General features: G+C 35.2%; 1 protein-coding gene across 1 annotated transcript; it reads right to left on the bottom strand.

Moving 5' to 3' along the window:
- Positions 1 to 3376: 3376 nt before the first annotated feature.
- On the bottom strand, positions 3377 to 22968 carry LOC123531424 (uncharacterized). Its single transcript, XM_045312367.2, has 8 exons — positions 22852 to 22968; positions 14198 to 14889; positions 13805 to 13858; positions 13094 to 13573; positions 10526 to 10570; positions 9608 to 10087; positions 8500 to 8536; positions 3377 to 4426 (listed from the first exon to the last, which is right to left on the bottom strand). The coding sequence occupies exons 2-8, from the start codon at positions 14886 to 14888 to the stop codon at positions 3610 to 3612; spliced, it is 2604 nt and encodes an 867-aa protein (XP_045168302.2). The 5' UTR covers position 14889; positions 22852 to 22968; the 3' UTR covers positions 3377 to 3609.
- Positions 22969 to 24023: the final 1055 nt, after the last annotated feature.

The raw sequence follows: 24023 nt of genomic DNA, 5'->3' as shown, positions 1-24023 counted from the left end.
GAATATCAGCTTTAGATTTTATCCTCGGGCGACCAGTCGTTTACCTCTGTATTTCAAAAGATATTTTTTTTTCAACATAGCTAATGTTTTTTTTATTCGGTAGTGTATACCTCCTAGGCACATCTCTATAATCCCGTAATTGGTTCTCTACTGTATTGTTCTACCTGTACACAGATTAGCCAAATTTCGAGTGAGATGTTGTTCACCAAAACTGACTGAAATTATTGAAAAGTTACTACAATATTTGTCAAATTACGATTGTTTTACATCAAAGTTATTCGTAAATCCAATGATAATTCCACAAAATAAATTCTGCATTATGTTGGTCATCAGTTTATTTTTTTAATAAACTGAGTCAAAAATCCAATCTCTAGAATCACTGGTTTTTGCAAAATAATCCAATTTTGCAAAGCAGAAAAAATTGCAGCCTACACCTGGCGTACAATTTATATCTAACATACAATGGAGAGATGCACGGCAGCTTTGTATCTAACATAAACTGGATATGGGCACGGCAGTTTTGTATCTAATATACACTAGAGAAGGGCACGACGGCTTGTATTTAACACACACTGGAGAGGGGCACGGCAGCTTTGATTTTAACATACACTGAGAGGGGCACGGCAGCTTTGATTTTAACATACACTGAGAAGGGCACGGCAGCTTTGATTTTAACATACACTGAGAGGGGTACGGCAGCTTTGATTTTAACATTGATTTTAACATACACTGGGAGGGGCATGGCAGCTTTGATTTTAACATTGAACATACACTGAGAAGTGCTGGGAAGTGCACAGCAGGTAGTTATTGAACATACACTGGAGAAGGATACTTCGGGATAGTGTTACACATGTACTAGAGCAGGATACGCCAGGTTTGTATTAAGCATAAACTGGAGAAGGATTTGTGTTAAGCATGTACTGGAGACGGCCTTGTCAGGTTTGTATAACATATACACTGAAGACAACATGCAATCAGGTTTGTATAAAACAGATAAAGGAGAGGGACACACAAAATTTTATTATTTATTAAATATACGCCTGAGCAGAACACAATGGTATTTTTATAAAATATATACTGTTATTTTTTTATTGCTATATTCATTTGTTCTTGGCATATTTAGAGAGCATGAAGCAACAGGACATTATCATTGAAGAGTTCAAACGGTAGCATGTCTACATGAGACCTACTGATTTGACGGATTAGAAAAATATGACTTAGAGGAAGGACAGGCAAGGGAAAAGACCATAAACTCGCTCCATTAAACATACAATAGATAAGGTCGTGGCAGCTTTGTATTAAACATAACACCGGAGAAAGACAAAAATTGCATAAGCATCTTAAGCACAAATCTAGCGTGAATGTGTGTCACTAAACTGTGTATCCTACAAATAATGACTGTGCAGTACTAGTAGGAATATTAACACGGGAGGGGATCCAACATATGTATTCCCAAATGGGAACCGCTTAAACTCATATGTTGTGCTTCCGGTAGTACATATGTGGTAAAAATTTCGCAGAAAAACAGGTGAGGTTTTTATTTGTGATTGAATTTTGCGGAAATGACATTGTTTCGCCAAAAAATCGCGATGCAGTGCAACCGAGTATACATTAACCAGCACGTAAGTGCATTTACCTTAACTGTATTTGTAGAAATGACAGAGAAAAACTTATCCTCCGTGAAGCGGTATGACTGAAAATTTGCAATATTTTATCAACAGATGGAAATATGTTGTAATTGCCCTGCGTTTGCTTAAATTTTGCCCTCGAAACCTTCCATATGCAAAACCCCACCCAGAAAAAGAAAATTATGGTAATCACTTAGTTAGATAAATGTTTTGGGCGAAAAACCGAATGGGATACATATGTTGTGTATGGGCTACATATGTGGTGCATTAGACTTTTTAGAACTACACAGGGTTTGAGCTTAAATGGTACCTAGATAAAGAAACGGACTGGAAATACGTGCCAAGTATATGTCACATTATCCAAAAATTATATACATGTATATCAAAGGGAGAAATATTAGATACGAGCACAGCTTTAAGCTTACAAATGATGCTGTAGAACATTTCCACTAAGGGGTCAACGCATCTCTCCTAAATCCGAAGGGGTTTATGTGTTGCTTATGTGTGTTGACCTGTGAATGTCGGAAATAGGCATGTATAGTTTGATGTATAGCATATTCTGCCGATACGGTCTGCGTAATTATATGTTATTGAACTTAGTGTTCTTTTCGTGTTTGTTTTACTCGTTCATGTGCGCCTCTATATATATCTTCGGCGGTATTTTGCATCGTTAACTGTGGAAATTATCTGTCCGCGAACTGAGTTATAGAGCATAATATCTGTCTCGGGCAACGGACTCGAAAATAAAATGTAATAAATACTTTTGGGTCTTGGATTTCAATTCAAGAGGTAATTTCAGTTTGCCCGATACAGAACTATTGGCCCGGTCGCTCCAATACATAAGATATTAGGGACCTGGCACTTACTTGTGTTGAACTACGCAGTAACTTCGCAAGCTAGACCTATATAGTTTGTGGCAATATAGGAGGGAGCAAGGCACTCGGTCAAAAACTGTGTGATTATAACTGAGCATGGTCATTAAATTATGAAATATGTCCTGGGCCATTAATTTGATTAAGTAACCTACCAGACGCAGCTATGTTCTGATTTTATGACTGAGTACCTTGCAGCATACGGAAGGTTGCGAAGGCAAAATTAAGCAGGCGCAGGGCAATTTAACAACATATTTCCACCTGTTGATAAAAATGATGCTATTTTTGCAGTTATACCGCTTCACGGAGGATACGTTTTTCTCTGTCATTTCTACAAATACAGGTAAGGTAAATGCACTTGCATGCTAGGTAATGTATACTCGGTTGCACTGCATCGCGATTTTTTGGCAAAACAATGTCATTTCCACAATATTCAATCACAAATAAAAATCTCACGTATTTTTCTGTAAAATGTTTACCACATATGTACTACCGGAAGCACAACATATGATTTTAAGCGGTTCCCATTTGGGAATACATATGCTGGATCCCCTCCCGTGATTAAATGAAATACAGGAATGGGTTAATAAAAACATTTAAATTTCATTGATATATAGAACAAAGTATAGATCGTATGTTTATAGAATCTAATATATTGTTCCTGATTTAGAGTTTAGAGTTGACAAATTCTCAAATATTCTGAATATTATAATTTTGAAAGATTTTGTAGATTCGGGTACAACTAGAATCTTATTACACTGTTACAGGTCAGTACCAGCGATACTTATGAATCCATGTTTTAAGCCAACCATGGGTACAGAATATAAATAAAGTGTGAATATTATCTTCGCATCAACGGGTAAATAAATCTTTAAATGATGTATTTAATGCTTTATTATATTCAATACTAATGAAAACACTTACATTCATATTTGAAAACATGTAGTCACTACTGAGCTACATACATAAATAAACATGCCATATGTATTATTTAGAATTGATCAAAATGTATGAAATACAATTTTATTGAGAACTTTCAACATCAGACAAAACTAAATGTTGTTTCAGCTGTAATCAAATTTAGAGATTCCAAACATATTTCAGTGTTATCAATGCAGTGTTAAAACTCTTAACTTCTTTGATATTCCTGTTACTAACAAAGCAGACTTCATGCTATCAAACTGTATCGACTCATAAACATCATCAAGTTCAAATACTGTTCCGAGATTCTGCCTGCCGTCTGTACTTACTTGAACTATTAAAGAGTCCTTAAAATCGTGAAAAAGAACGTAAACATAGCCTTGATCATCCACACATACACCTCTCACTCTTGTATGTGGTAGATCAGTCAATGTGTATAAGTGATTTCCTGAGCTGTCAATAGTAACCAGACCGATGTTATAGTATGTGATATATATCATACGACCGTCATTACTTACGGCAACATAGTTGAAATCATAATCATCATCCTCGTCAAAATCTGCTGTATAAAGAACGTTTTGACATTCACCATCTGTTGTGTAGACATACACGGAATGAAAGTCTATAACATACAGCTTGTTACCATGACAGGCCACGGCACGACATTCATGATCTGTATTCACTGATTTGGTCAGGGTCAAGTCTTCTGATATATCTACAAACTGCAGTTTCTGAAACCTCAGTGCTACTACAGCCACATTACTATCAATATAACACACATCCCAAGACCGTTCCGGCAAATCATAGGTATTGCAAATAATATAATATCTATCCATTTTTGTTATTTTTTTATTTTCAAAGTCAGCCAATAAAATATGGCCTGTAGGTAACACACAACCACCTGTTATATTACAGATTCCCTCTGATCCGATATCATAATCTCGGACAGACTTGACGTGCCTTATTACATCCCTCGGTGCTCTGTTCGGTATTTCATCATAATGACTGAAATGAAATGATTACATAATTAACATTATTCTATTTAGCTTTGTAATACGTTAAAGAACACTAAAGCTCCATCAATGCCTACCTTATTTCATTCATTACCGGGACTTATGAATTTGTAAATGAAATTTTAATCTATATTGTCGTCAGATTGAACAGTATCAATACAAAATGTACTGCTTACTCAGTAACACATTTTTTCATACCATTCCGGAAGGATGTCAGTTACTATAATAAAAAAAGTATTTATTTTTGAGTTTAACATGATTTTTAGTAAACTGCTAACGCTTGGTCAAGGTACCGTTTAACGCTTTATGAAATTTCATTTGTTAAGAATTTGGATGTAGGTCATACAGTTTATTTTGTATACCTTGACATGTGCAATTACAGAAAATTGTTATGTCTTTAGATATATAAAGGATATTTGTACGGAATCCTGTTTCCGCCATCGAGTTTTCGACTAGACAGATACGCGAAAAATTGAAATTAAGCATCTAATTTCATTTTTTCGTGCTATAAATTTACCGCGAAAAGTCGAAATCTTGAAGTTTTTGACCCGACAATTGTCGTGCAAACATCAACTTTTCGACCTAGAATCAAGCACGAAAAGTAGAAATTAAGAGAGCTAATTTCAACTTCTCGTGCTAAGATATTTCCTCGAAAAATTGAAAAGTTGAAGTTTGTAACGCGACAATTGTCGTGCAAATGTCAACTTATCAACTGAATTTGTAAGTCTTAACTTCTACTTTTCGTGCCAGATCTTTGGTCGATAATTTCGCGATATTATCGTTTAAATTTCGACTTTTCGTTCTAGGGTTAGGGTTAGGGTTACTTAGGGTTAGGGTTAGGGATAGGGTTAGTTATTTAGTCCTAGAAAGAAAAGTCGTTTAAGCGATAATATCGCGAAATTATCGACCAAAGAACAGGCACGAAAAGTAGAAGATAGGCCACTTAATTTCAACATTTCGCGCTAGATTATGGGTCGATAAGTTGATGTTTGCACGACAGTTCTCGGGTCAAAAACTTCAAGATTTCTACTTTTCGCGGGACATCTTTGCGCGAGAAGTTGAAGTTAAGGCTTTTAAATTTCTACTTTTCGCGCTTGATTCTATAGATCGAGGAGTTGACGTTTGCACGACATTTGTCGTGTTAAAAACTTCAAGTTTTCGACTTTTCGCGGTAAATATTTAGCGCGAAAAGTTGAAATTAGATGCTTAATTTCAAGTTTTCGCGTATCTGTCTAGTCGAAAAGTCGATGGCGGAAACAGGATTCCGTATATTTGTTTGTTTTGAGTGAATATGGAATATATCTCACCTCAAAGTGAGAAAACGTTCGTTTACACTTTCATTCGCGCTACGCGCTTATGAAAATACTTGAAAATTTCTCACTTCTCAAAACAAACAAATATTATTTTTATTTTATGCTTAATTACATCGAGATATGCAATTTTCAACAGATTTTAATCTTAGCATGGGAAACAGACGCGCGTAAACGAACGTGAGACGTGTTGTGTCTCACAAAGACGCACACGCCGACATAAAGTTCCATTTTGTTTTATTTCTTGCTGCATAGTTATGATATTCTCATGGGGTTAAGTAAAACAATCTGAATCGAGAAATATACTATAAAAAACAAAGTGTGACTACAATATTCATTCTGTTTTAAGCAAATAATTTGAAATTTAGAAATTTATACACAATGTAGGCCTACAAGTAGAGCGGCAAAGCTATAGGCCTACAGTGAGTGATATGCAGTGAATGATATATAATATTTCTTGCCTACCTAGCGGGGAAAGTATACATTTATTCGAGCACGCGCCGAGGATAAATTATAAGATTCTTTCACTGGTTGTAGGTGTAGATGGGAATGTCCGGCCTGGAGGGTAACTGTTTAGGCGGTAACGAGGTTCCTACCTTTTTGAGATATGCATGACAGAAATTCGTAAGGACTGACGAAGGCAACTCTTAGTGTTCCTCCCCCTCCCTTACTCATCCATTTTTTTTCTATGTGGGACACAAACACCGTTGAAATAGCAAAATAATACGAAAAATTCGTGCTACATCATTTATAAAACTTCAATAATCACACATCATTTTTATTCAGGTAGAACAATTTCAATGTTATTAATTTCTGTCAATTACTAAATCTGTCTGTTTTCATAAATATCTTCCGCCTAGAAAACTTCAAATAAGTCTAATAGACTTACCATTTAAATACTTGAAATTTACAATTAAATGTCAATTTACCTTAGGTTCACAAAATATATTAGAAAATGTCAACATTGTTGAAGCATTCGGGATCTACGAATGTGTACAATTTACGAAGTATAAATGCAGAAATGTGTATTTCTTATTTATAGTGTCATGACTACTGAAAAGGCCAGCCATGTTAGCTTATGAGGCACCTATAAACTATGAACGGTATTACTTCCCGATTCTTACATTTTTAATGCGTGGCACCAGGCAGGTAGGGAATAGGTAACCATTATTCAACTAGCTGGCGGCTAACAAACCGGTCTCCCTTTGGTAACAAGACCCGCCTCTGAAATGACTCGAACCTCCGACCTCCCGAATGCAGGACAGGTGCCTTATCCTTTGAGTCCCGCTGCTTGGTATAGTTACCTGCCTTGAGTAGTATGCTTAGCTGGCTGTATTTCCATGGTTTGCTATATAGAAAATGTCCTAAAGTTTTGCGATCTACACGAGAGTTTTCGTTCATCATTGTAAGACATCATACCTCTTGACAGTATGTTTTTAAGATACACAGGTGCCCGCTCGTGATAAAATAATGCACAGAGGGTCACCTTGGGTCTTATGGAATGTCGATATATGACCTAAACTTGTGTCTGTGCGACGTTAAACCCAACAAATCAAACCCATTGTGGATGAAGTTTCATTTTAATCTATTTAAGGATGAAGAAACAGTTCATTCGACAAACTCCCGTATAGAACATTGGGTTTCCTAAGACGTAACATCAAAGTGCACTCAGAAGGGTTAAAATCACAAGCATACAAAACACTTGTACGGCCCCAGCTGGAGTACAGTTCCACTGTGTGGTCCCCCCACTCTGAAACCCTTATTGATCAGCTTGAGTCTGTGCAGCGCAGGGCTGCACGCTGGGCCAAGCGTGATTACGGCCGTACATCCAGTGTAGACAACATGCTGACTTCCCTAAATTGGCGACGCCTTGCACTCCGTCGCATTGACCAGCGCCTGGTTGTGTTTTATAACATCTTGCATAACCAGGTTGCCATCACACTACCGGACTACCTAACACCCAACACTAGATCTTCCAGAACCAGAACTACTCATTCCCAGGCATTCGTTCAAGTTTCACCCTCATCCAACTATCATAAATTTTCATTCTTCCCTAGAACAGTATATCATTGGAATGCCTTGCCCTCAGATGTTGTCAACTCGTCTGGGCCAGTGTTCAGCCAGGCTGTAAGCCAGATTGAGCACATCTCACCTTAAATACACCTGCCCTATTTTTAACCTGTTTTTAACCATTCTCCTTCTTTCTTTTTACTACTACTTTTTTACTCGTTTTAACATTCTTGCTAGTTGACGCGCAAAGTCTAGGTCCCCAGCAGGGGTTTGACTATATGGAAGATAGATAGAACAATACCAGATTTAACAGGGTTTTTAAGTCAAATGGAACAAATATGTCTGTAGTTCTTAGACCAACCGTTCAAAATAGCCAGGCACATTCACTCTTTGTTATTTGTATAATATGGCACCAATTTACCACTTTAACTTCGTTTTCGGGGTATAAAATTAAAATGAAAGTATACTTAAATTGACCATAAAATGAGCACTAGTACACACTCGTTTATTACACCGAGAACTATTGACATGACTGTTACATTTCACTGGCTATATATAGCCATTATAGTTTAAGTATTTTATTTCACTTTTTAAATGAGATAATTTCTTATGACGATGTGAACATTGTCATGAGCAGAATATAAATTAAGAATCAGAAAACTGAAAGAATTTCTGATTGACTGAGACAAACATTCTGTTATTAAAACTAAGAGATGACATATAAAGTTAATTAAAGTTACTAAACCTTGTTTTCTCTGTTTGTAATCCATTTTGAACGTTGCCTGAAAAACAAACATATCTATGTATTCACCATTCAACTCTTAGAATTGCTTTTATTCTTTGACAGGGAACACATTATTTATTTTTACTGCATTACATGATTTATTGTATCTGTAGGTTTGTGTTGTTATATTTTCTGGTCCTTCGGGATCATTGATTTCAACTCATTTAGATTTGAAGATTGAATACTGCTTAAGCCGGTGCTAGGGGGCGTGGGCAGTGTTGCATTTTCCATGACTGCCCATGAACAGACTCAATCAAACCAAGTCTGCAATTTTCACTGTTTGCCTTGTTCTCGATGCTTCCGAGGGATCTAATTTCCAGATTTTATTAATAAAACTATAAAAACAAAAAAGTGCAAGAGGTGTTCAACTTAAATTTAAAACATTACAAACATAAATGTTCAATGACCTGTTTCATTGAAACAAATGTCTGATTTGTCCGTTACAGTAAATAATCATTTAGCAACACGTATATCAAACCGGCAAAGTTGTAATAAAGTTCCTTTGACCGAAGTCATTTCAGAGTCTTTTACATGCATTTCTGCGTATAATACACAATACCACAGATCTGATACATGTCTCTTAGAAAGTTAAATATCAAATTTCTCAATTTTAGGGAGTCGATTCTACCGATTTTCATCGCAAATCGGTATCAATCCCTCTACGATAACATGCGATATACCGAATAAGAGGGTGCGTCTATCCAAGAGGCGGACATTACATGTAATAAAATACAATATGAACAGTGTTGTTTTTATTCCAAAATCCACCTTAAATTTGAGAGGGAATCGATCCTATGCGAAGAGAAGAAAATCGGGGTCGATACCTCTACGGTAACATGCGATGTACCGAATTTGATATTTACTATCGTATTAAAAATGTGTCCTTTCGTGCAGTCATCCGACAGTTCGTTTCAAACGTTATTGGATGAGATAAAGTTGGATCGATTCCCGATTGCGGCAGTGTCTTATTTTGTATTAATACCTCATGTATCATTCATCTTAAAATGAAACTGAAAACAGAATTCTAAAAATGAAAGATAAATTAACTACATAAGATCTGGAAGAATACCTTGTTTATGTTTCTCCATTTCCTTTGCACGAGTGCCTGCCATGTACACTACGTGATCTAACAAAGGATGAGTCGGCATATTTGCTTTCCACATTTGGAAGACTTCTGTTTCCATCGTAATAATAACGGCAACCTTCTTTTCCTGTACAGCTGCAAACATCCTGTCAAATTGCCTGTACCATTTCCATGCTTCTGCTTTGCCGAAGCCCATACCAGCCAATGGTTTCATAATTATCACTGGTTGCAAAGAACACTTGACATACTTCAGTTCTCCCGGATCAATTATGACAAGAAAATTTTCTTCTCCGTTGCTGAGGTCGTATGCTGGCAGCAGCTTAAATGATAAGCTTGTCTTTCCACTTCCAGCAGATCCGACAATGACAACTGCACTGTACTCTATAAACATCTTTTTAGCCTCGTCTTTGACTTCTTTGTTAACCATCTTACCTGTGTAGCTCTGATGATAAACTTTTGAATACTCTGAAAATATCGATGTCTTGTCAGTAAATATTCAAGTTAGCCGACAATAAACTTACCAGTATATTATCCATACTTTTCTTTCCCTAATCATTTATTTTTTGAAATAGAATCTCAGAAGAATATGACAAATTTTGTACATTCCAAGGCTTGTATCTGCACCTTCTTTACATTAAAAGTGACTCTTTAATATAGAGTACTTGTGAAAACAGTTGTTAACTGAAAATCACACATTCATTAAGTAATAACTGAATATTTCTGCTCAGAACTATTAATCTGTCGTTACAGGTACGTACGATTAACAGTCCTGATTTCATACTTTTAGAAAACCAATACACATTGTATTGTTTACAATTGGTTCAAATTCAAACAACATAATAATTATTACAATTCGAACATTAAAACCGTTTTATGATTAAGACATGTAAATTTCACACATACCCAAAAGATTTCTATAGACGGTTTCCTCGGTGGCACATGTGTCTTCTGAAATTATCATTGCATAGAAAATAAAGGAATATATATTTTTCAAAATGATGTTCAACTTTTAAAATAAAGCAACCACCTGCTAATACTGCATATAGAAAGAACTAGTCTTTTGCATTGTGACATATTAAAGACATTTCGTTCCGTTTTGATGGCTACTTGGCACATTTCTTTTTGTCTTCCTGGCCGTAACAATTTCAACTGTGTCCTTATCAAGCGGCTGCCAATGCGGCAAAGCGAAAGCATCAACGCGCCACAACGAAACACAGAACGCGACAGAGACATGTTTTATGTCGAGTTGGCGCACGCGCCAGTATCAAACTATTACTTTGTTTTGTTGGCGAGCTCATTATTAACAATTCTAACACGATCCGCAGCAGTTGCTATATAAACATATAGCGAAATCGCCTATACATGAATCTACGATAAAATATAGCTCTTCCAATCCACCCTACGATTGTAACATGACTGTGAGGTTCTACTATGCTTCCATTATATGCCGACTAAATACTCGACCTTTTCAGTGCTATGCAGTAGTAATAAAAAGTACATCAAATTTTCTGAAACAAACAATTTCTATCTGATAAATTTATTTGTTTATATTTCTACCGTAAGAAAATGTTTCAGCCCAGTAAGTTTCAACTTCAACACCAGTGCATCTATATCTGGTCGTGTGCCTAGTTTACAATTTCTCCGTTGTAGGCACCACAAATGTCAACTAGATTCTTCTTTGACAGTAAATAAATTATAATTCATGTTCCAATCTTCCAGACTAAAGTGTTTACGTGTTTATAAGCTGCCGCAATGTCCTGGTGTGTGTTTCAGTGCCATCATGTAGGTGACGTGTACTATTTTTAGAAACTTTGAATGAAGTATTTACTTCTGATTTCTATATCAGACCTTAGATGTTACTGAAAATAACATTTTCACAGCAGTAACTACTTAATAATACTTTAGTTAAAATTTACAGAATAAGGAAAATTCCGTTTTATGCAACGCTTTCCATTCATCGGGAGGTTTTTATAATAGCATATGGCCAGTCAAACTAAAATGCAGTGCTGTAAAATGCAAAGAATTTGCGTGGTTAGAATCAAAATAATAAATATGTTCCAATAATATTATTAGTTAATAAAATATGGGCAGTTGTTCAGATGCGAATATTAAATCACTCGTGCTACACACTCGTGATTTAATTATTACGCATTCGAACTCCTGCCCATATTTTATTAACTGATAAAATGTAGGCCCATATTTATTATTTCTTAAATATTCATGCTGGTACACTCGTTTAAATGGGTCAGCCGTGTTGATGTACTTATAAAATAGACATGTCCGGTTTATAGGTTGGTCAGGGCAACGGATATGTATTGTATTTTGCCATCGGAATATTTCATTAAAATGCTTCTTCCCCTTCCGTTTGGATCCGTCCATGTTTACAAACACGTTTGTTTATTTTATGGACTATACAGTGACGTGTGCACCAAAACAAATAAATTGTTTCGTTGTTTCGTTTCGGCGCGCAAGTCATTTACAGAGAGTTATTGTTTCTCGTTGGCTGGCGCACTATTTAGTAAATATTTCACGTTAGCGCACGCGTTTATGATATTTGTCATGCTGTCTCGTCTGTGCACCCACCAAGACGAAATTAAATATTTCTTTTATTAGCGCCGGCGTGCACATAGCTTATTAAGCACATTTCGTCGTACCGTTCTAGCGTGCGCACAAAGGTGAGACAATGATACAGTTTGTTTCGTTTTAGCGCGCATGCGCTCGATCATGAAATGATCGTTAATGGTGCAGATGCCAGCACGAAATGAAACTGTTTATTCTGTTGCATACTTATGTTTCGTTGTTGCCGGGCGTTGATAGTTCTATTTTATCGTGCTGGCAAGAGCACACTTTTAATAGTTTGGTATAGCGCGTTGGCGCGCGCGCCAAAACAACACAACGGAATATGTTACACATAAACCGCTAGCCAACGCGACATAACAAAATGTCCAAAATCATCCACTACACTTATCCGTTCTGCTTAATGACAAAAGTCGTAGAAAACTCACTGAACAGACATCTGAATATTTCGATTATCAAAGAAGATTCACGATTCGTTGTTTCATTTTGTGGTGGTCCACGGAATATATGACATTACGAATGTAAAACTTCTAGATTATGATATCATCGCAATATAAGCAAAGATTTCATAGCTTTTACTTAAATTATTGGTAGCAGAAAAATAAATTACAGCGTAATGTAGTATCAAAAACATACGGCGTGTGAATAGTGCGTTGGAAATGACATCACCGTTAAAATTTGATGACAATACATACTATTTACCTTCCAGCACTATATTGGCTAAATAAAATAAATATTTTTCTGCAACAATTTCGTCTCACGTAGATCTATTTCATTACATATGTTTATCAAAATGCAAACTGAATGCATATACACTTGTAAAATAGTAAAAGGTATGATGTCAGTACCGGAATTTAAGTTCAATTACAACTCGAACAAATGTATTATAAATACCTGGATTATCGTCTGCTGAGGAATCTATATAAACCATTGATGATGTAGATAACATATCATGGTCATGATGTCTTGTAACTTTATTGAGAAGTCTCTGGTTGGTTACTATGACAATATCGATAACATCATCATTATCGTCATCTGTTGCATCTATCATACTGTCAAACTCTTCAAGCATTACTTCAACCTTGTTTGAATCGTAGGTTGCCCTACCAAACGGTTCATGAAATAGTACAAACTGTGCATCCTCGGAACAGATCCGTTTCCAGTTGGATGGGTTGTTGATCTCTAAACATTGGTCAGGACGTTGATATTTTCTATCTTGTATTACCGCAAGTGCGCATTTGTAAGTCAGCGTGTTGTCATGACCAGTAACGATAACGCGGTGGTTGTCTGTAAGCTGTTGGGTTATCAATGAAATGTCGTCTTTGAAAGACTCGATACAATCATTTTGCTTCTCTAATGATCGTTTAATTTTTGCTGAAAATGAGATAAGAATATTTGAATTCCAATCGCCATTACCAAAGAAAACTCCCTTTTTTATAATAGAACCAAGTTATTTCAGCTTTACCGATCCCACAATATATCTTTACCATTAACGTTTGGAATGTTCCACTTTTTCGTATGTTATAGCTGACGCGTGAGACTTTTTATATTCATATCAGAACATTCAATTAACACAACGACAATGAAATATTACAGATGTTTTACCTCTCATCCTTTCAACCTTGTTGTCTACGATTCTCATCCTTTTTTCTGCAACACCTGAAGTCAAACATGTCTTGTTTTTTATTATAATACCCTAAAATAATTCCAATGCAAGCGTCAGTATATATTTCTTACATTAAAATACATCCGCCCTAATTATTTACATTTGGTATGTTAAATACAACAATTCAACGTAATTAATGAGTCTGCCTATCATAACTGAAAACTCGGCCAGTCCTAGCCATGGAATATAATAATTTGAAAATATGTATATCGTATGGTTTTTATATCTATTAGCACTATGAAAGTGCTTGTGCTAAATTTAGCGGTGAACTGGAATAAACTACTATGGCAATAAATGTCTATTTTTGGTGTGACACATAATTTATACAATACCCGTGCGTCCTTTTCGTTTTACAGATGCTTTTGACAGGATTTTACTTGATGTTTTAGATTCTCCCTTCAGTGTCTGTATTTCGGTGGCCTGAAAGTCCAGCTTTTTTTCAAGCTCCGAGTTTTGCAGTTGAAGCTGCACATACAAGACTTTGTGCCAAGTACGTAGAACATCCCCAAGATTCGGCATGTTTTCAGTTAATGCTGAATTTATTTCCTCTTCAATAGAGCTTTGCTGAGGTGAACCTCCATACTTTAACAAGGTAAGCACAGCATCCTTAAGGGCACTCCATGAAGAGTTAAAATCTTTATCAACAATGCATTCGGTATTTGCAAGGTGTTGCAGGCTATTCCTAATATTTGTGATGACATCGATGCAGTCTCTTTCATCTTGTATTAACTTGTTTCCAAATAAGCCTCGCAGTAGTGTTGTGAGTAAAGTAACGTCCCATATTTGGATATTCGGGCTCCCGGTTGATGGGAAGATATAGTCAAACTGGTCTAAAGTGATCTTAGAACGTCGAAGTAATTCATTAATATCCGGTTTTCGGGACTTAAGGTACTGTTCCAAGTCTGTGTAATGAAGGTTTCGTTCAGTGTAGTCAGTCTTTGCCTTAGTGACAAATAGTTCACGTAAAGGCTTTGGGCATATGTTTATTATAAAGGTTACTAGGCGGTAGTACTTGTCTGACATTCTAAAAATATAGACAAATTAGCAAATTACATGTAATTTACTTCGGCCAATACCGGCTGGAAATTGCTTATTTACTATTCCCTTCTAGCATATCTTTCAATAAAAAATCAAAAGGTAAGAGCAGATTTCCCGAATATCTTAAATTTTACTAAAATTAGAATAATATCTTAAAAGTTCAGTAAAATCATACAATGTTATGATGTTACGACTGTCACAGTACGCTACAATATGTATTATTTACAAAGTAATGAAAAGCTATATGTGGAAAGTTTATCTTTTTTAAAAAATATTTACCCTTTTTATCCGAATATAGTGTAATCGTTTGTTATCTAAAATCACAATTTTACCTTTATAACTTTAAAAATGTGGTAGTTAAATGAATCAAAATTACAAATTTGCGTGATAACAGTCTAAGTGTATGCTTACATTGAAAACAGTACTTTAAGTCATTCTTAAGATATTGGCAAATGACAGGTTCACAGTTTTGTTTAGTACGTTTCAATTAAATCGATGTGTCTAAAGGTTAGACATTTGCGAATTAAACCGATATCGAATCCGAGGTTGTAGTCTACTATTATAGGAGGCATTTCAAAACATTTTTGTCAATAAGGCCAAGCCATTGATGTAATATGTTTTAGGACACGTGCTATGTGAGCTGGGGGTTATTATTCTTAGGGATTTTTTTTATCTGTGATGCTTTCATTTTCAGGTTTTCCTTTTTTTTCAGAGAACGAGTAAGGAACGCCAATTAGGTGAAATGACTGCCGAATGCAACCGAAATTATGTTACAGGAAGGCATGAAACTCATTAAAGCAATGAAGCATTTTCTAAATTTATTACTAATGTGTACAAGCGATAACGAAAATAATTTCCCCCCAGAAAAAAGTCACTCTGAATCGCTAGAAGATATGCCAAATTCTCGAATCAGTTTTGGTAATTTCTTTTTTATAACTTGTTATACATTTCACGATTTTCCATTATTAGCTCAGGAAGGCGACGTCGTCGCCTCAGGGGCTCTCGCTCATCGTCTGCCGAATCATTGTCAGAGAGAGAGAGAGAGAGAGAGAGAGAGAGAGAGCTGCAACAGTTGCATCACGGCGTTCTACTCTGGACACTATCTACTTGACGATAATGATTTTCGTGATCTGCGTTATTTTCTTGGTCAAGTGCTGGGGCTTGTTACTGTACCATTGTATCGCCTAGGCTCGCTTGCCCGAGGTGCATTACGCACTAGACGTCTTCCGTTTTCACGGATGTTTTCAACCTCGCCTCTGCAAAAAATTATTTGCACAAAAAAACCCCAATTTTATGGTCGTCCATCTTTGTCAAAACAAAAATGAGTATAAAATAAAATGAACATTCTTCAGAGATCTGTAAGTTTAAGCGCTTTCAAATTTTGAAAAATAATCTCGAAATATTGTAAAGTCAACAATGTTGTCATCATCGCGCTGTCGCTGACTCACGCGTCTCGGTCGCACTAAAAAACCTTCCGTTTATGCATTTGAAATTAAATCAAGCGACAATTGTACAGTTATTTTGCTGTTAGCGGTGATTTCTACAGAATAAAAAATGTTTTAGCTAAAATTTTTCTATCATCATGTCCAGAATTGCTAAACCGAAGAAAGCGAATGTATAAACTGTGTCTTTTTGAAAGTAAAGACATAGAGGATATTACATGAGTGTCTTTTCATATTGAATTTATTAAACTCGTTGAATAAAATAATAAAATGCGAGGCTTTGCCGAGCATTTTATCAATTTTATTCAACGAGTTTAATAAATTCAATGTGGAAAGTCACAAATGTAATATTCTTTTTATCACATGTCAGTCTTTCCTATCGAAACATCAAAAATTTTACTTTCTTTTACTATATAAACAAGTCAATTTGACCAACGTCTCCTATACTATAAACGACGTCGACGTCAAAGCTTTATTACACTATTTACTCCAGCGACGTCAAATATGTGATAATAATTTGTTAATGTAAGAGTTTATTTGAGAAGTCATATATTAATTTACCGATGTTTGACTGTCGTATATGATAACATATCTGAAATACCAACAATTAACACATTCCATACTTGTATTAACTTAAATTTTCCCTACAAGTTCCTCCATGTATCTTTCCGTATTTAAATAAAAATGTTTTTGAAATATTGTACCTTAGATCTTGATCTTCAATATTTCATGTTGACATCAGTTTTGCAAGCTTTTAAATACCGACAACCGATCATTTAGCTGTTGAATAGCTGCGGAGTTGTACAATTCTCTCACTTGTTGTGGAAGACGGTCAAGATTTTATTTGATGTCATCAATGACGTTATTCCATCTTCACGGCGGAGGAACTGTTACACGAGACTCGGTTGTGGAGGATATCATGTTACAGATTTAGGATGCTACTGTTACAGTATTCCTGGATAACGTTACAGCATTTGGAGGATAATAATCGCTGTCGTGTTTTGTTTGCCAAAGAAATGGTAAAGATTTATCTCTTTTTTGCAAAAGTAAAAATTGTTTTTTCTAGATAGATGGTAAATACGTCTGTTGAGACATGGTTTAACTTGCGAAACACAGTATATTGTCTATCAAGCGTTTAATGAAAAAGAATCGAAATTTTGATAGAAAATTATCTAAAAGAAGTTGATTAAAATATATTTCAACCATATTTTATGTTCATTTGCATCGATAAAACCCTCTTTAGGCATGCACGTATGATACGAGGTAGAAAAATCACTGTGGGTCTAATTTTTCGTGGTTTTATAAAATGTTACAGTTTAGCTGGATATGTTAAAGTTGTGGGTGCTACTTCTGGATATGTTACAGATTTAGGATGATACTTTTTGGACTACATTTTGACAATATGCAATACCAGGATAGTAAATAAAATTTAGATATCATGAATTATGCGGGATTTTTTTTGTAAGATGTACCAAATATATTATACCAAGTGCATTTTTTCCAATTTCAAAATTCTAAATCAACATCTATGTATAACAAAATGATATAAACATTTTCAGTTGAAAGCTAGTGTTCTATATCCAGTGTATATATTACCATAATCACCAATTCGCATTGAATAGTCGTTTGCACTTTAATAGGCTGATCTTTTGTAAATAGTACCTGTTTATGCTACATGTACTATGCTAGCAAACAATGTGTCCTGGCTTCAGAAGAGCTTGGTAATGCGTGTCTTTAACAACAATTTCAGTTACTGCTTAAAAGAAAATATCCTCTCGGAATCGGTAATGGAGAACTTAAAAAATTAATTGGCTTTTCTAACGACAACTCGCACATGTGCAATGAAACTTTATTTAAAAAAACAAAAGATTCTATTTTCTTGAGCATGTATACGTATTTACTGTTGGAACAACCATCGAATCATAGTCTGCTTGCAGGCGCGTAGCTACCTACAAGCAGATATGCATCTGCGCAATGAAGATCTGGCAGGCATGCACAATTAAATTGGCTAATCTGAAGCATTGAATCTGTTTGGTCACAGTTAGGATCCTATAGCATTTAACAGAAGATTTTATACGCAGCTCATAGTTAAAATGTATAATGTTTCAGGATTTTCATCTAAAAAATATGCGTCTTTAATTGTCTTTGTATGTATGCCGGTGTCAAGTGCTTTTCAGGACTGTGCGCCATTCGAAGGCATGTCTCAGGACTGTAATGCCCACCATCTGGCATAGTGTAAACGCGAGCACGAGCACATTAAATTCGGGTTGTTCAAAAATTAGGAGTTACCTTATAACCATAGTAAAGAATCTATCTATCTATTTTGTCTTCTTAGATTTGAACGAAAGTAATCTATGTGAATATAAATAAAGAAACACTTAGACCATTTCTCGATATCGCTCTGCGATATCTCCGGTGATTTATTTTGAAGTTATGAAAAAAATTAACAACCGATGTATTTAGAGATTGTTCACAAGATTGGTCAATTTGCATGGAGGAGGGATAGAAGATTTGCTCTGCATAACTTGTATCATCAATGTTCATCATATGTGATTCTTGACATATCACAACCGACATCTTCTCCAGTTAGGTGGAATGTTCTAGTTTTTCTTTCCTGTGTTTTTAAACGTCGTAACAGCAACGCCTCTTTAGTACATGTCTGACTGCTTCAAATGACAAAATAAATGTTGTTTAGCAGTATTTACATCTAACAACAGAATCCTGAAGAAGAAAAAGAGTATCATCCTAAATCTGTAACACATTCAGAAGCAGCATCCCACAACTGTAACATATCCTGCTAAACTGCAACATTCTATAAAACCACGAAAAATTAGACCGACAGTAATTTTTCTACCTCGTATTATAAGTCCACGCCTGAAGAGGGTTTTAATCAATGCAAATGAACAAGAAATACGGTTGGAATATCTTTTAATCAATTTCGTTTAGATAATTTTCTATCAAAATTTCGAATTTTGTCATAAAACGCCAGTATACTGTGTTTCGCAGGTTAAGCCATGTCTCAAACAGACGTGCATATAATTGATCTAGAAATACAGTTTTTAAGAGATAAATCTTTACCATTTCTTTGGCAAACAAAACACCGACAGCGATTATTATGCTGCGAACGTTTTCGAGGAATACTGTAACAGTAGCATCCTAAATCTGTAACATGATGTCCTCCACAACCGAGTCTCGTGTAACAGTTCCTCCCCGTGATCTTGTTGGATGCGCACGATACGCCAGAAGCATGAGAAGAGTTTCTTCTTTCGATATTCTAATCGACTTTCTTCATCGTTCGAGCAGCGTAGCTAAATTAAGAATTGAAATTTTTAAGTATAATAGGTCTGAATTTATTTTTTATGTGTTCAATAAAACAACAAATACTTAAGTTATTTCGTCTGGCCAAACACATCGTTTGGGACTATATAAATATCACCACGTGCATTTCAAAGTTTAACATGATAGACTAAAGTTATAAGTACCGCACAGTATTATGGCGTTTTTATTTTAAGCAACATGAAAATAAACAATTAGTACTTAGCAATCTCTTTTAAACAAAAGATATTAGTAGTAAGATCAATAGTTGGCTTGATGGCGCAGTAGGTTGAGTGGATAGACCTGTAATCATTTTGTAGTTTTGATGGCTCGAACATTGCATCCGTAATTGTTTTTTTTTAATTATTTTGCATTTGATTTACATACTTTGTGTGAGTTTGTTTTGTTTTTTCCTGATTTCTAATTAATTTACGAAAGCCTAAAAAACATTAGATCATTATAAGATGAAGGGTATTCAAACATGACCACGTGTTAACAGTGACATATATAAGTTAGTGAACAAGTTAGTACTAGATTAACAAACTTGTGTTGTTTTCGTTGAATCGTTATTTTTAAAAAAAAGAAATTAAATACAGTTTTCAAAATATTTTTTACGGGTCCGGGAATCGAACTCCCGACGAAAAAGTATTAGACGGATACCAATACCGCTCGGCCAACGAGTAATTACTATTTACAGCGTAAACGTTGTGTATTGACTTAAATTTATGCTATTGTTTTGTTTGTTTACATTTCAAAGCGCCTTATTATAAGTACCGCACAGTATTATGGCGTTTTTATTTTTAGCAACATGTAAGTAAACAATCAGTACTTAGCAATCTCTTTTAAAACAGAATATATTGGAAGTAAGTTCAACAGTTGGCTTGATGGCGCAGTAGGTTGAGTGGATAGACATCTTGTAGTGACAGTTTTGATGGTTCGGACCTTGCATCCGTCATTTTTTATTTTGCATTTAATTAATATACTTTGTGTAAGTTTTTCTCTCTCTCCGGTTTCTAATTAATTTACGAAAGCCTCAAAAACATTAGATCATATTAAAGATGAAGAGTATATAAACATGATTACGTGTTAACAGTAACATATATAAGTTAGTGAACAAGTTAGTACTAGATTAACAAAACTGTGTTGTTTTCGTTGAATCGTATTGAACAAAAAAAGGAAATTAAATACACTTTTTAAAATACTATTCTACGGGTCCGGGAATCGAACTCCCGACGAAAAAGTATAAGACTGATATTATTATCGCTCCGCCAACGATTAATTACTATTGTCAACGTAAAGGTTGTGAATTGACTTAAATTTATGGTATTGTTTTGTTTGTTTACATTTCAAAGCGCCTTATTACTGTGCGATACCTATACTGTGCGATACCTATAGATCTATCAATTTCTATGTGTTTTACATATTAGTATTGGGAGTTGGAACGGAGTTTAAACGGTAAGGTATCTTTAAAGATTTGTAATAATTTAAACGAATTAAAGATACGAAGTAGATATGCTAAAAAACTAACCATTATTTATTATGTTTATTTAAGATAAATCCAAATCAAGATATGTAAATGAATGCGCACGTAAAACTCGTGTTTCTGATGGGTTGTAATTTTGCAAAAAGGAAAACGACGAGGCCAGTTTTACATATTATGTTCTTTTCGTCAAGTCTTCTTATATATGTATTCGTCAGTAAACATGAACTGAAATTATATAGAGCTAAAGAGTAATAAAAAACTTGCATATTTTTACAATTTTAATTAATTACAGATTTGATAGACGCCCGAGCTAGGAGAGGTCTAATAGCTATAATTCCTTCGATATCACAACCGTCCCCTGATTACAGTGAAGACATTTTAACAGATTATCTGTATACTTACAGTCACGTGCAGACTGCCTCCCCACTCCCCGATACTGATGTAAAATACCGACTATTTGGTGAGGACGTTTATACCTATGAAGGGCGAGATATTATTTTTCCCATGTTTGCATCAAATCGATTTTTGTTTTATCAACTTACCGGCGCAACACCAGAGACATTAATTCAACTTAAAAATATCATTTCATTGAATGTTGACAAGGAACATAAGTTATCTAGCCGCAACAGAATTATGCTGTCCATGCTTTGGTTACGGTCTTACACAACTTGCAACTACCAGTCGCTGTCGGTGCAATAGATGGTACTTCACACGAAATCTGTAGGCTCCAATCCGAGACCCAGGAGCAGTATTATTCCAGATATTAAAGCTACTACGCCATTCACACGCAAGCCATCGTCAACGTTTTCGGAAACATTCGATATGATGAAAGCGACTTTTTGGGACATCAGAATGATGCACAACAGTTCACTTTAATCGCTCAAATTGGCACCGATCTTTCTTCTCTAGGAAACTGTGTTCTGCTGGCTGATAAAATTTATCCGAACGGTGACTCCCTTATGTCCCCTTAAACTACAGCACAACTAGCCCAGAAAGAAGAAAATATGCGCCTCAAGTGTGTTAAATTAAACAGATGTATCAAAATGTATAGGATACTAGCAGAGCATGTGACTGGAGAACTTAAAAATTATATAGTCATAGGATAGTTGTGTTGACACCAGAGAAATTTTTTTCCAGTATAGTTAAAATATGTGCCGCTCATGTTTGTCGTCGTAAACAGCTGGAATAAAAATTGTAAACACATTCCTTCTTTTTAGTTTTTACAGCCCTGAATGGTTTGAGACAGTCCTTAGAAAATACCTGAAGTATGATTCGTATTCGGTATCGGATTAATTCGCAAATGTCTAAAAGAACCACACCAAATTAATACTTTTGAAATAGATTAAACATATTGGCAAAAGTAATGTCAGTGTAAGTATGTTTGACTTCCGGGCACTGTCGTGGTACAACCGTTTCATGCTAACAGCATATTCAAAACGTTCACGAGGTCCGTTTGCTGGGAAAGTTAGATAAATTTTGGAAAAATGTGTAGATATATAACTTATTATTGACTGAGTTATTTTCTTGCCGTCATGTGATAGGCAGGTTAAATGAAACGAAACGGCTCCTTCTTCGCATGCCTTTACTAGCAATATAAGTTAAAATTATCGAACTAAACAGTAACAGAAATACGTTGTGTATTATTGCGAAAAGATGCACATAAGAATAAAAGAATAAAAGCTGTTAAAATATTAAGTTTGTTACTTACCTGAAAAGACGTTACAACATATCCAAAAGAATGTCATAAATCTAATTATGGTAACGCTTAGGTTTTCACATTTCTATTTTAATTTTTCAAAACCCATAACGTCACTAATAAAGATAGAGTGTATTATTGATCAGTGTTACAAAATCGTTCAACACTGGTGAATGGTTTAAAAAGATCAGTAATTTTAAATCCTTAATTGCAAAACTAATTTAAAATGAATGCACGCCAGTGATCTCCAAAATCGGACTTTAACATTGCATTCTGGGCTTGATAATCATTATTTTAGAACGTTACGTTTAATCTATTTATAATGCATTTGATTTCCTTCCGTTTATCTCCTTTACAAATAATCCTTCTTGTTAAGCTTGTCTCATACTTCAGACTGTACAGTGTTGTTTTTTTCAAAACCTGGAGCGAACTGATCGACCTTAGGAAATGTTTTAAATGCTTTTTGAAACTTAAACGGTGTATTAGCAATGCATTACAAATTATATAAACACTTTATTTTCTAGTGACTATGGAAATATGCACAAATGAATTAAAATATCACCCAGAATTTTCAAAGGATGGGAGTTCATCTGTGTCCTAAAGGTACATGAGTAGTGTAGAAATAGAGAAGAATTATTTCTTGTGTAATAATGTTATTTTTACATTTTTTTAAACTTTTAGAAATGTCCATTAACAAACTGATATACACATGTATACTTTTCGAAATCAAAAATACAAATGATTTGCTATGCTCCTGGCGTTGTTTAATGTATGTGACCCAAAATGTAACCACGTTTATTTTCCTCATAACAGGTACAATAGGGGCCACAGAACAATCTACTTACTGTACAATACTCTGTTTTAAACAAGTGATACTTACTTTCACTTATATGATGTGGTACATAAATATTAGAGATGGATTCCAAAACATTTTACATAACCGGTTAAGGAGATGTATAATTGTTAATGTAACAGCTGTCAGCTGATGGATGTGATGAACAGATTTGACCCCATTTCGCATAAAACTCACCGATGAGCTATATCCGCACACATAAGGTTCACTGCAGAGGTATATGTGGTTGGGATATATGCGTTCCTTTACGACCGTGGCATTTTTGATATTTCCGCTAATACCGCAATTCTCGAAGCCACAATCACAAAATCAGTACTACGATAATTAAAGA

This window comes from Mercenaria mercenaria, chromosome 11 (assembly GCF_021730395.1).
Source record: "Mercenaria mercenaria strain notata chromosome 11, MADL_Memer_1, whole genome shotgun sequence".
Classification (NCBI taxonomy): domain Eukaryota; kingdom Metazoa; phylum Mollusca; class Bivalvia; order Venerida; family Veneridae; genus Mercenaria; species Mercenaria mercenaria.
The sequence above is the reverse complement of the archived record's forward strand: the minus strand, read 5'-3'. Positions and strand labels throughout refer to the sequence as shown.

Bases quoted from the DNA above. Each gene is read 5' to 3' on its own strand.
- LOC123531424 (XM_045312367.2), bottom strand. From the start codon at position 14,888: ATGTCAGACAAGTACTACCGCCTAGTAACCTTTATAATAAACATATGC. The intron at 10,571-13,093 runs GTATTTATAATA...TGATAATTTCAG, and splicing joins CTCAGCAGACGATAATCCAG to AAGACACATGTGCCACCGAG. The intron at 10,088-10,525 runs GTATGTGTGAAA...CGATATTTTCAG, and splicing joins CGTCTATAGAAATCTTTTGG to AGTATTCAAAAGTTTATCAT.